At 39.1% G+C, this 14,443-nt stretch overlaps 1 protein-coding gene across 1 annotated transcript in view; it reads left to right on the top strand.

Moving 5' to 3' along the window:
• Positions 1–13,277, top strand: part of CDHR5 (cadherin related family member 5) — a 32,096-nt gene extending 18,819 nt beyond the window's left edge. Inside the window, exons 9-14 of the mRNA XM_087928813.1 lie at positions 310–519; positions 2,446–2,562; positions 3,894–3,966; positions 5,277–6,161; positions 11,515–11,651; positions 12,376–13,277. Coding sequence (XP_087784939.1) covers positions 310–519; positions 2,446–2,562; positions 3,894–3,966; positions 5,277–6,161; positions 11,515–11,651; positions 12,376–12,870 — 1,917 coding nt within the window. The 3' untranslated portion in view covers positions 12,871–13,277. The remainder of the gene's footprint in view (positions 1–309; positions 520–2,445; positions 2,563–3,893; positions 3,967–5,276; positions 6,162–11,514; positions 11,652–12,375) is intronic.
• The last annotated feature ends 1,166 nt before the right edge of the window (positions 13,278–14,443 follow it).

Below are 14,443 nucleotides of genomic sequence, written 5' to 3'. Positions count from 1 at the left end.
TCTGCTATCCCCAGGCACCGTCACATCCACTATCCAGATTTTTTGTCATTATGATTATTATGATTACTATTATTATTAGTTATGAGTGTAAGGGATGTGGTGGGTGGGCTTCTCTGGCTCTCTGAATTGGGGATCCCTAAGACCTTCCTCACAGTCCCTGCTGCTGTACCTTCCCACATCCTTGGGAGGATCCTTTTGATAGGTACCTTCACCCATCTTTGTTCCAAAGAACCTCCTCATCTACCTTCCATTAAAATTTTACATTTTAGCCCTTATGAAAATCTGTGCTCTCACTCTCTCTTTCTCCAGGCTTCCCAGGAAAACAATCCATTCAGATACTCTCAGACGACGGTGAAAATTGATGTTGTATGGAAAAATGACAACCAGCCCTATTTTGAGGAAGCCATGTATGTGGGACGAGTGTCTGAGGCCCAGCCTGCAAAGACATTGATCATGAAAGCCAACACATCGTCAGAACCCCTGCAGATCTTTGCAGCAGATGACGACTTCTTGCCAGATGTTAGTTATTTCAAGATCTATTGAATATCACAGGGAGCAAAGGCTGTTAAGATAGCAGTTACGAGTTTCCGTCTGAGATTGATGTGAGAAACCTATACCTGGGTAGAGTGTTGTACCTATTTTCAGATCCCTTCCGATGATGCATTTTTATTCCGGTACCTGTCAAATCTTCTTATCTCTGCAGCAGTTTTGTGCTGACTTTTGAATTTGTCACTTAAGAAGATGAAAAAGATAAGAAGGACATCCTGGACAGAAACTTGGGCACAGAAAAAAAATGGCAGCAGTGGTCAGCCTCATTATTTTCTGACTGTTTTTGCTTTATGATGGGTGGGAGAGAAAATTAACCTTGGTAACTGAACAAGGTGAACCCATATGTTGTCCCACTAAATGAACCTCAAGAGAGAGAGTTGGTGAAAAAGCACTAAGGCCCTTTCAAGAAAGAAGGAAGAATTTCTGGAGACAAAGGGTAGAACAAAGCAGACATTCCCACAATGCAAAACTTTAGCAATCTGTCCTCTGGAGGAGGAACTGAGCTAATTGTTAATCAGCTCAGCTTCTCAAGCAAACTTCACTACGTTGGTAGGGTCCCAGGAGCAAGTGTTACTAATCACAGCTACACTGGAAAACCCTTTTGTGAAAGGAGCAACATGATAGCAACCTTCCAATATTCAAGGGGCTGCCACAAAAAAGATGGAGTCAATCTATTCTCCAGAGCAGTGGTTGCCAACCAGTGGGCCAGGGACCACTGATGGTCTGTGAGAAAATTTTGATGGTCTGCAGAGAAATGTCACCCCCAAAGCACCCCCCAAAGCAATTAATCCAGGCTGTGCAGAAAACACAAGGCTGCACCATCCACATGGCCTGCGGGAACACAAGGCTTGTGTCACTTGCATTGCGAACAACCTGAGGTAGTGAGGGGAGTGGGGAAAGGAAGGAGGGGGAGAACTTGCCCCAGTTGCCCCATGTACCTCGCCTGGCCACCGGGCTGCTTCTTTCCATTTATTTCTTCTTCTGCTTTTGGCTGCACTCAAGGAAAGCAGCAAAAGTCTTTCTTTCTCTCCCCCAAACTCCACCAGAAATGAGTCTTTGGAACCTTGCAAGGCATTCTGCTCCAAGAGGCTGCGGCGGCAAAGACTCATTTCTGGCGGAGTTTGGGGGAGAGAAAGAAAGACTTCTGCTGCTTCTGCTGTTTTTCTTGCATGAAGCCAAAAGTCTCTCTCTCTTTCTCTCCCCCTGAGAACGGAGCCGGTGATAGTATCCCAAATAAATAATGATTGGTCAGTAGGAAAATGGGGTGGGGAATATTCCTGCAGACTCTTTTCCTGCAGCCACCATCAGTCAAAATTCATATTAGTGGTCTGCGGGATTTTAAATTATGAGTTTGGCAGTCCCTGAGATCCAAAAGATTGGCAACCCCTGCTCCAGAGCACCTGATGGCAGAAGCAATAGATGGAAACTAATCAAGGAGAGAAGCCACCTAGAACTTAGGAGAAATTTCCTGACAGTTAGAACAATTAATCAGTGGAACAACTTGCCTCCAGAAGTTGTGAATGCTCCAACACTGGAAGTTTTCCAGAAGAGATTAGACAACAATTTCTCTGAAATGGTGTAAGGTTCCCTGTCTGAGCAGTGGATTGGACTAGAAGACCTCCAAGGATCTTTCCAATTCTGTTGTTGTGTTATTCAGTTATCAGATGGTCAAAAAGGTGGCAGTTATCTAAACCAAGCTGGTGAATGCTGCCTGGGGGACTATGAGAATCAACTTCTTTATTTCTGGGGAAACCAGGTTGCAGGAAAGTCAGATAAGTATATCTAGGATATTACTTAGGATGCTCCCTACATAATCAATTCTTAGAAACAGAATTTAGTTAGTGAAGCTATTTGTTTGATTAAGTCCTTATGTCGATTTTTATTCACTGCTTTTAGAAGATCAATCCAGATATCAAATACAGAATACAAAACAGTTCAGATTTCAGAGTTACTGCAGAAGGATTTATCCAAACCACCGAGATTCTGAATGTATCATCTCATATTACCCTTCTGGTCAGTACTTTTTCCTAAAACTATTATACATTTATGTTTAGTCTGAGGCTTCCAGATGACACTGTTGTCTTGAGTTGTTGTCTTTACTCTCTCTCTTTCTCTCATTATCATCTGTCACTTCAAAATAATTGATTTAAAATAGATAAAAGACTATAACTTGACAGAGGAAAATCATTTGACAGCCATTAACACAATGCACTAAACCAAAACCAAGTATACCACATTAAAGTATAGTGCAATTTATATACCAGGTAGTTTTATTTATTTTTCAACAATCTAATGATCTAACATTGTTTAATGTAGATTTTCTGAGTGAAATTAAACATTGACCACATAATGGGTAAATAATATGATTCTATTATATGCAGATATGTGCAAATGTTTGAAATAACAAAGACTCTGCAGAAAACGTTGTCTGACATTCTATCATTGAGTTTTTTACTTCAATGTTAATCAATAGTTGTTAAAAAGTTTTTGAAAAGGCTGAAATCCCTATATTTTTGATTAAAAGACACACATGGTACAATTCTAAAGAGTTTGGTAAGGATTTAAATGCTGTTAAATAGTTAATTAAAACAAAACAGAGCAAACAAAAAGACTTTTATCAGATGAATTTCTAAGAATAATTAAACTACACTGACAAAAACCACAGTGAAGATTTCCGTTTCTCATTTCATTCTGCAGAATACAATCAAGTTTCATTTTAATTGACTTGGCTTTATAGTAAATAGGAAGGAAATTTGAATCCCCTCTAATTCAATTTGACAATTCAGAAATCCATTTTATTTGACCTGACGCTTTAGTCATATCAATTCAAGTTTTCTGAACTAATTTGAAAGGAGCAGCATTGGTTTGTGTTCAGACTGAGGCTCCAAATTAAAGCTTTGAATTGCTCTAATAAATAGTGCCATTACTGAGTTTAAAAAGTATTGTAAAAATATGTCATTGTAAAAAAAAACACAGAACTATTATTTTTTCAACCTTTTGTTGAAATACCTCTGATTTTAAATATCTGTCTTCTTCAAAGATTGAATCATGAAATGAACATTGTGGCATTCCCACTACATGCAGTAGAATCTCATCACTGCATAGGTTGTACAAAAATAAAGATAAACGAGAAAAGCAGTGGCCTCCATATTCACAAACATGCTTTCAGCAAGACTCCTTTGTAATGCCCAGATCTACATATAAATGGCGGGGGAGGGGCAGTAGTACTCATGCCATCTCTGCCAAATGTAACTGGATCCAAATTAATATGTTGCCATTTTAATGGGCTGATAGAATTGACACATGGGCGTGCAAGGCTAACACCTTCTTTCTTGTTTGCACAGGCCATTGCTACCGACACCAGTACCTTGGAAGAAGCAAGCACGCTGATCTCAATAGATGTCACACCTTTGGCGAGTATGTTGGGAATGCTCTCTTCATGTCTTATATGATGCAGATGAAATGTAGAGATGTAGGAATCACAGAAATTGCTGAAGCACAATAAAGAAAAGATCCATCCCTCTAACTTCAGCACAGCTATGCCCTATGGTTTATGTGCTATGTCTTCAAGATATCTTCTCTCTGACTACCTGACTACCTACACTTGAGGCAGCTGGAAGTTGCGTCTAATCTGTTCCCATTTCAAAGCGATATTTCCACCACCACCCCGTTCCTAATATAATTTTTGCCATGGATGTGATCTACTATGCTTCATTGAAACAATAATTGGAAACTAATCAAAGACAGAAGCAACCTGGAATTAAGGAGAAACTTCCTAACAGTGAGGACAATTAACCAGTGGAACAGCTGGCCTCCAGAAATCATGGGTGCTCTATCACTGGAGGTTTTTAAGAAGAGTCACTTATCTGAAATAATATAGGTTCTCCTGCTTGAGCAAGGGGCTGGACTAGAAGACCTCCAAGGTCCCTTCCAGCTCTATTTTATTCTATATCAATGCTTGGATATATTGAAGCATTATCACCTCCACATCCCTGTGCATTCCCCAGGGTTAAGAGAAATTATCTTTTTTATAGGAACAGGTCAGGCATGATTACTTCTTTTGTTGTTGTTTGTTTAGTTATTTATTAATAATAAGATACAAAAATACAAAAGAAAACAGTAGGAAAGAAGGAGAGGAAAAAGGGAAGGGAAATGTGTAAGAAAAAGGTGGGGGAAGAAAGAAAAGGCATTGGCTTCTGACTCCTTTTGGTGCAGTAGAATAATAACATCAAACTTCGACTTTTCACTTTTACATAATAGTATAAACTAGCCAGTTCTAATAACAACAGATCTATTTAATTGGTAAAACCCAAAATCAAAGTTTCATTTTTTTCCCCCACTTTGAACACAAAGACCAGAAGCAGGCATAATTATTTATCAAAGATAAACTAATATGGAAATGTGATGGGGGAATAAGAGAGAGACCGGCTTCTAATTTTACCCAATTTATTGGTGGTTTGTAACAGAGCAATCCAGCCCTTACACTAAATCCGCTTCCTCTTTTGTCCTGGAGTGATGTTGTACAACCTGGGATAAAGATTCTGCTGACACAATTCAGTTTGTGTAGGGCCTGTGTAGCTTCTTTCATTGTAAAACTCTTTCAGTGTTATTATTTCTGCATAATGATTGCTGTGCTTGGGTCTTGGTGCAGCCTGAAGGATTTGACTGTGTTAGATAAGATATAGAAGCATCACATTAAGCAGTCCCTTTGTCTATTACATTTACAGCTCCAACTGTTCCACCTGTAACTACCACTGCCTTCACTGAAACCTCTCCTACCAGCCTAGGGGAAGGGAACACTAGTCCCAAGCCACCCACTTTGCCACCTGGAATAAGTAGTCCTAAACCTTCTGGATCCACAAAGACCATGTCACCTTTTTCAAGTACAACTGGGAAGGATAACCTTACAGAGATTACAAGAAACCCTGGGACTGCTTCTGTATCTGGCTCAGTTATTCCACCTTTTGTAACTACACTAAAACCTCCTGTCATCCCAGGCAATTCTACACAGTTTCTGACCACTAGTTCTCCTCTAACAGAGAGAAGCCAACGGACAGTGGAATCCATCACGATCTCCAGCCCCATCACCACTCGAGCAACTCCTCAGACTGGAACCTCTAAGCCAACCCCACCAGGTAATTTTATAACAAGTGGTGGGAGTGTCCAGTCATCAACTTCTTCCAAAATTCCTCAGACCGGAACCTCCAAGCCAACCCCACCAGGTAATTTTATAACAAGTGGTGGGAGTGTCCAGTCATCAACTTCTTCCAAAATTGAAACCATGAAGACTCCCATTACAAGCTCAGTACCAGATGGTGGTAGACAGTCTACTACTCCTTTACCTGGAATCATTAAGCCTTCCACAACAGTTATTTCTACGACAAAAAATAACTATGTTTCTTCTGCTTCATTATCTTCCACAATTGCAACAAGCCCACTTTCTGTAGCAAATACTTCTGCAACAAGCCTGACATCTAAGTCTAGTAGATCAACTTCTAGTACTTCAACTTCAACTTCTATGTTTTCTACAATGCCTATTATTGAAGATACAATAAATCCATCAGCAAATGAATCTCATACCACAGTAGGACCTTCCACGCCTAATTCAGAAGGTAGAGTCAATAACATAGAAGTTTGCATTCAGGAGTCATGGTAAATCATGCATATAGTAATAAGAATACCTTTCACCTTTTCCTCAGTTCATAAGAAGAAAATGTAAGTACTGTATGTCCTAATCTAGGCATATTATATTTAGGCTAAAAATATCCCTACAATCATTAGATGGCAACCATGAGATGTTAGAAAACTGCCTGTGGTCATCTAGTATTAATCTGAATCATTGCAATCTGCATATAATAGTATGCTTGTATAAATTGGGGTTACTGTGATATGATGTTGAATGCATATAATAGTATGCTTGTATAAATTGGGGTTACTGTGGTATGATGTTGAATGCCAACCTAACAGTTTGAAAACATGCAAATGCAAGTAGATAAATAGGTACCACTTCGGTGGGAAGATAACAGCATTCCATGTGATGCGCTTCAGCGTATAGCTATGCTGGCCACATGACCATGGAAATGTCTTTGGACAATGCTGTTTCCCCCAGGTAAGAAATGGAGATGACCACAATTGGACAGGGGAAAACGCTGCCTTTTTAAATGTTGAATGAATCCAACTTCATTGAGTTGTTCGGTGAAGAGGGTTCAACATTTGTTAAAAGCAAAAGTTTCCTCACTCTTTTTTTATAAGCTGCAGCTGCTCTGCAAGAAGAGAGAAAGAGTGTGTAAACCTGAGGAGGGTTCAGGCTTGGTCCCATCATAATATATAACAATAGTTGTCAATAGATAGAAGATGGATGGATGACTGGATGGAAACGGGGAGGGGGGAAGGAAAGAGGGAGGGAGAGGATTCTTTAGTGGTGAGAGTTCATGCTTTCTCGGGAAAGATGATTTCAGCTTAGAAACTATTACTCTTAAGATCATGTTTTTTTGCCATACATCCTTCTGTAAGACCATGCTTTATTTTAGATAAAACATATGTTTAATGTAAATTCCTAAGAAAGGCTTGGCTGTAGAGAGATTTAAAAGCTCGCTGCCTTTCTAAGAAACTGAAAAATGTTCAGACTTGGCAAGCCACAGTTTACTATCAGATCATTCTCCTAATCAATGATGAATCGCAAAGCTTAACAGATTGGATGGTTGGCCAAGGTAATTCCAGCATTACCAGCAGACTAGGTCTTGGTAATCCTGTATAGCAATTTTACACATAGAGGTTCTGAATCGAGAAAGTTCACTGAATTCAGTGGAATATATGGCTCACCATTATTACAGGTGTGCATGCTTTGAAAATTATTCAGAAGAAGTGCTTGAAAACGTGTAGAAATGTTATTGAAATGCTTCTTTAATACAATTCTTTCTGAAAGGAAATGCAGCTGCTTTAGTGACTGTGATGCCATCTACTAAAACCTCTTATCACCACAGACAGTGCTTCTGTTTCTAGTCACTGGTTCTCCTGTAATAGGGATAAGCCAAGAAACAGTGGAATCGTTTGTAAGAACAGATGAAGAAATATGCAGCTGCTTTAGTGGGCTGTATTAAAGATGCAGTTGCTTTAGTGCAGGGGTGTCAAGCTTGCATTGTCACGGCTGCATCATGTGATGTATTGCAACTTTTTTCCCCTTTGCTAGGCCCACGGGCCGCGAGTTTGACAGCCCTGCTTTAGTGAGTCTGCTTCTAAGACTCTCCCTCAAAAGATGAAAATGCTTTAAAGAAGAACTTTCTAACAATTTCTAAAACATTTCTTCTCAATCATTTTGACATATATATATACTCCTAATCATTCCTTCCTGAAATGCCACTCTTTTAATGAAGTTTATTTCTATTACACAGCCTAAGGATGAATATATCCTTATAGCCTATCTTTCCATAAGACTTATAACCAGGGGTGGGATTCAAAATTTTTAACAACTGGTTCTGTGGGCATGGCTTAGGTGGTGGGCGTGGCTTAGTGGTCATGTGACTGGGTGGACATGGCTTGGTGGTCATGTTATTGGCTGGGTGTGGCCAACTCAATATCACTCACTTCGAGGCATGCATTTCCTCCCCTGGCCTCTCATGACTGTGGGGATGCTGCAACAGTTATAAGTGTGAAAAATGGTCATAAGTCACTTTTTTCAGTGCCATTATAACTTTAAATGGTCACTCCACACAAGCAAAGTACCAGCAAAGGAGTGGGAAAAATCTCCAGAGAAGTTCCTGAGACAGGAAGTCTAGTCCTGCCAAGAATGTAATAAGGGTTAACTGAGAGGCAGTTTCTGTAAGCAACACCAGAATGTTTCCTTCCTGCTTTCCTTGCAGGATTAGGCCAGTAATTTCTTCTAACAACTAGTTCTCCAAACTGCTTAGAATGTTAACAACCGGTTCTAGAGAATAGGTGCAAACTGGTAGAATCCCACCCCTGCTTATAACCTATAAAAGCTAGGGTTTTTATAGACTAAAAGACCTAGCTTTTAATATACAAGCATCCACAAACGAATATATTCAGACAAGTTTACACAAGATTGCAAGCAAACAATGTTAGCACATTTTCAAATATGCAGAAAGCTAGCATTAGGGAAATCTTAAATGTGAAAAAGGCACAAAATTACTATGAGCATCAAAGCATTAAAATGGTTCTTGGGTAACATCAATGAAAGAATGTGTTCATGCAAAACCTTTGTATCTTTTAAGCTGTTGTAATTATACACAGATAGGTAGTTTTCTATTATACAGCATGGCATTAAAAATATAGGGAAAACAAGGATATTGTCTTAGTAATGCAACTAGTTCAGTGGACAGAATTATTAATGATTGGCACGCTAACAGAACCAGAGTCATGGGGATTATATATAATCTTCAGCTACATCATTTAGGATAACAAGGATTGCAAAGAGAAAAGGAGACGAGGTGCTATCAACCTACCCAGTGGCCTGGTGGGGATAAGAAATGGCACCAAGGCAGATGGCAAGAGAGGAGATTGGTGACAGCCAAAGCAGGCCACAAACCGTATTAGTCTATGGGGAAAAATACAATCCACCCAGCTCTTTCTATATTCTTATGATGATGTTCATTAAGTGATTTACTAAGAGATTTCAGCTACTGTACAGATAGCCCTTGACATAAATGAGTTCATGTAGTGATCATTGGAAGTTACAATGACACTGAAAGAAGAGACTTATGACTGTTTTTCAAACTTATGACCATTGCAGCATCTCCATGGTCACATGATCAAAATTCAGACGCTTGGCAATAGACTCATATTTATGACAGTTGCAATGTCCTGGGGTCATAATGTGATCCCTTTTTGCGACCTTCTGACAAGCAAAGTTCATGGGGAAGAAAGATTCACTTAACAACCGTGTCATGGGGTAAAACTCATTTAACAACTGTCTCGCTTAGCAACAGAAACTTTGGGCTCAGTTGTGGTTGTAAGTCAAGGACGACTTGGGAAAGCAAGCCAATGTAATAATTAGTACAATATATCACATTTTTAATCCAATTGAGAAAATAGCAGAGCTGTTATTTACCACTAATACTTCTGCAGCAGAGAATCGTTTTATGATACGATGGTACTGATGTTATTTCTGGAATGAGTATGAATCTACGAACTAATTATTTCAGCTCATGTTAATGATAAACTCTTAGGAGTAATTGAAACTTGCACTTATTTCAGAATTCACTTTGCAAGGTAATATAGTCGTATTGTTATTAAGACCATAAAACTTTCAGGAAAATTGCTTTATAATTATAGTGTGGAGATGTGAACTGTGATATGGGAAAGTACAAATCTCTCTAGAAAACAGCACTGACCTTTGCTTCCAGCAAGATGAAGACTTGAAGCACAGCCATTTGCTGCCGACACGCCCAGCATTCAGCGTCTTAATTCAGCCTCCCAAAACAGCTTTCTTAAGATGTGTTAATATTTTAGCTTCCAAAATCGCTTCACAGTGTACTAATGGGGAATTATAATGGTTGTGGAAAGCTACCTTAATGCAAAAGCTTTTAGGTTTATTATACGGACAAAATGACCACAGAAGCCAAAATTAAATCTTTATTTGTCTATTTTCTGCAATGTCTTTAACATGGAAAAATTAAGCATACGTATTTTTTCCATATAGTTTTATCTCTCTGCCAGGAAAAATGTCACTCATTTTATTCTTTTAATTTGCCATGCTGAAATTTAAGGGGTAGAGGAAATTCTATCAAACCAAATCATGGCTCCATTGAGATTCACCCTTGACTGATTACAGGTAGTCCTCGAATTACAACCACAATTGAGCCTCAAGTTTTTGTTACTAAGTGAAACATTTGTTCAGTGAATTTTGTCTCATTTTATGACCTTTTGTGCCACAGTTGTTAAGTGAATCGCTGGAGTTGTTAAGTTAGTAACATGGTTATTAAGTGAATCTGGCTTCCCCAATGACTTTGATTATAGGAAGGTCACAAACAGTGATCACATGACCCCTGGAGCCTGCAACTTTCATAAATATGAGTCAGTTGCCAAGCATCTGAATTTTGATCACTTGATTATGGGGATAATGCAATGGTTGTAACTGTGAAAAACAGTTGTAAGTCACTTTTTTCAATGCTGTTGTAATTTTGCATGATGTTTAGATGAACTGTTGTAAGTTGAGAACTACCTGTATGTGCCATCAAATTGGTGTTGACCAGAGGTGGTATTCAGCCAGTTCTGACCAGTCCTGGAGAACCAGTAGCGGAACTTTTGAGTAGTTCAGAGAACCTGCAAATACCACCTCTGACTGGCCCCACCCCCATCTATTCTCTGCCTCCTGAGTCCCCGCTGATTGGCTGGGTCTTCTTTGGTTGCCCTGCACAGGAGAACGGAGCTGGAAAGCAGGTTAGTGGGGTGGGGAGGGAATGGATTTTGCAGCAACCTTCCTCTCGGAATGGGGAGGGAAAGAGGATTTTACAGTATCCTTCCCCTACCACACCCATCAACTCACGCCCACAGAATTGATAGTAAAAACATATGAATTGACCACATAGATTTTCTCCATGACGTTCTGTCCCTAATCTAATCTTCCAATGGTGCAACTACCACCAATGTAACTGGGTCCATTTACCTTATTGTTGATCATTCTCTTCTCTTTCCGTCCACCTTTCCTGGTATTATTATTTTCCCCAGAGGACTCAGCCTTCACATAATGTGCCTGAAGTAGGTTAATTTGAGCTGGTCACTTCTGCCTGGGTGAGAACTCTGGGTTGCTTTGTTTGATGATCCATTAGTTTGTTTTCTTGGTTCTCCGTGGCTTTCTCAGGAGGCCTCTGCCACAACGACACTTAAAAGTGTCAATACTTTCCACCCTGCTTCTTCAAAGTCAAAGGATTCCATTTTAGCTGTTGTGAAATAACTGTGGGAGAAAATGCTTCAGGATATAAGGAAGTGTGTTTGTTTTCTTGACAGGACTCTATAGTGTAGAAGACATGGCTGCTCTGGGAGCCACCCTGGGGACCTTATTGGCGATTGCACTAGCTTTGCTTGCATTGATCTCCTGCAAGTATTACAAATTTAAAAAAGAACTTGAAAAAGAGAATTCACAGGTAAGTTGGGCTTCTTCCTCTATTTCAGGAAGTTTTTTAAAAAATAATAATAATAAAAAAGAACAAATCCTGTGGAGTTTATAAGAACGTTTAGGTTGTATCAATTTGCAAAGTTGTAAATTATGGCAAGAAAGGGACCTGGTGGCTCAGTGGCTAAGAAGCTGAACTTGTCAATCAGACAGGTCGGCAGTTCGGCGGTTCAAATCCCTAGCGCTGCGTAATGGAGTGAGCTCCCGTTACTTGTCCCAGCTTCTGCCAACCTAGCAGTTCAAAAGTGTGTAAAAATGCAATTGGAAAAATAGGGGTGGGAAGGTAACAGCGTTCCATGAGCCTTCAGTGTTTAGTCACGCCAGCCACATAACCAGGGAGACATCTTCGGACAGCGCTGGGTCTTTGGCTTTGTAACAGAAGTGAGAACTGCCCCCTAGAATCAGGAACGACTAGCACATATGTGCAAGGGGAACCTTTACCTTTACCTTTAATTATAGCAAAACAGCATTGCCAATGAAGAAATTAGCTGGAAACTGCAGATAGTATGATTCCAATAAATCTTGAAAGGGAACGGGACACCGGCAATTCCCTTACCTCAGAAATAACCCAGTTATATAACTATGAAGGGAACAGATCAAATAAAGTAATTTCTAAGGTGATTAGTTGTCTTATGTGATAATCAGTTTCCCTTTACTATTGCAGTATTGCACAGACATTTGTCTCTCTTTTGCAGCTTACAAAAAGCTTTTCTAATGACAACTTCCAGGATGACGAGAACTCTAACTCAGATGGAACCGACAATGAATCACCTGCAAGCCTTATGGCCAAGAGTTATGCAGAGAAGGAACCAGAAAACAAGAAAACACAGTCAACTCATAAAGCAATCCAGGAAGAAATTGATATAAACAGTGAAAAGGAAGTGAGATCCATCCTCACAAAGGACAGGAAAACGGAAGATGACGGCTACAAGGCAGTGTGGTTTAAAGAAGATGTTACAGAAGCTGAGAATGATGATGTGATGATTGAAGAGGACAGTGACCTAGAGCCGAACATGTTTGGGAGTGAGAGTGACACTTCTGCTGAGAACGATGACGACCCTGTTGATACCGATAGTGGCAGAGGGGACAGCGACGTAAATATTAGAGCGAGAAGTGCGCAGGTCTTTGATGGGAATCCTTCTGCCAGCCAATCTCTTGAAGAAGCAGAAGAACAAGACGACGCTTTGTAAACGAAAGTGGCTTTTCAAAGATATTGTAAGAGGATCGGATTTGGAGAAGGATTTGCCAGGGAAGTAGGGTTATATGCCCATTTGCTTAACCGAAGGATTATCACAGGATCCAATCTGGAGCAACCACTGGGACCAGAGGTTTAGTCCAAAAGCTCAGAAACCTGAACCTCTGGTCCCACTGACTGACCCAGTTTGCATCCTGCAACATTATCCTGGAACACATACATTTGCCTTCTTTCAGAGCTTTATTGTAAAGCAAAAGTAACTTAGTATTACTTATGAGTTTGTACCTGATGTTTATTTGCATTAGAACAGCCACTGGGGCACACATAGTCTCCCAGATTGGCCTGGATTCCATCTTCAGTCAGCAACAGGAAGCATGGCCAATGGGATCCAGTCTCAGAAAAATAAAGGATTTGTAAGATTATGATTCTAAGCGTATTCATCTGGGGGGCAAAACCTGTTTAGGATTGAGATTTATTTCTGAACAGATAGAATTGCTGTAAAGTTGCTTTTTAAATTAATGCTGTTCTTTTTTCTTTTTGAATCCGTGCATAATTTGTGTTTGCTATCAAACAATTGCCTGTGAGAAAGTTACACAAAACCTTCCCAACGTTACAAAAAGCCAAAGCCAGATCCTATTAACATACAGTTACACAAAGTTGTTCTCAATTCCAGCATTAAAAAAGCATGGTGAGAAAAATAGCATGTTACCACTTCAATAGGCACATTTTAGGATAATTACTTTTCATGGGTGACATGATGATACGCTGTGATACGCCTATATGTATTAAATCAACGATGTTATTTATTTATTTAGTGCATGGCAACCACCAATAGTTAAATAATGTAAGTAAGAAATATAGCAAAAAATTATGGAAATGTTAAAAAGAAAAATATTTTCCTTAGAGTAGTTCTTCAAGTAACAGTTATTAATAAAAAGAAATGATTTTTTTAAGTGGGTGAATAATCAGTTCTCCATATTTTTTCCCAGCTTATTTAAGAGACATTTGAAAAAGAAAGAAAAATTGGAAATCTGTCAAGTTTGATGCAGCAGCAAGAAAAATATGAGAATACAGTAGACAAAGAAAAATTCTAGCCCTAAATATATGAATAAGGAATATGTTTCAGCAGAAAATTCAAGGATGACAACAAATGTGTTTCAACAAAGGAACTTGAAAAATGACTAATATATTTTCTGGAAGGTGGATCAGAGACATTAGATACAGTGAGACACAATATATTAACATTTAAAAATGTTAATTATTTAGACTTTTTGTGATAATTGCATAGTGCATAGTGAAAATATTAATTTGAAAGCACTTTTAAAGAAATGATGTCTGTTTCAGATCTACAGCAATACATTAAAGCACTTTATAAGATATAAGATATGTACAAAAGATTTTAGATGCTGATTATGACATACAGTTCCTCTACTTGATGTCTTCTAATGCAGCATAAACATCAGTCTAATTCTTGAAGTCTCATTCATTCATTCACACATGCATGCACACATATATACATTTACAGTTTAATCTGCGCCCCTTATTATGACCGTCTTGAAATCTTCATC

The sequence above is a fragment of the Pseudonaja textilis genome, chromosome 1 (assembly GCF_049901715.1).
Source record: "Pseudonaja textilis isolate UNSWEBS1 chromosome 1, rPseTex1.2, whole genome shotgun sequence".
NCBI lineage: Eukaryota > Metazoa > Chordata > Lepidosauria > Squamata > Elapidae > Pseudonaja > Pseudonaja textilis.
Note: the sequence above shows the minus strand (reverse complement) of the source record. Positions and strands in the feature narration are given on the sequence as shown.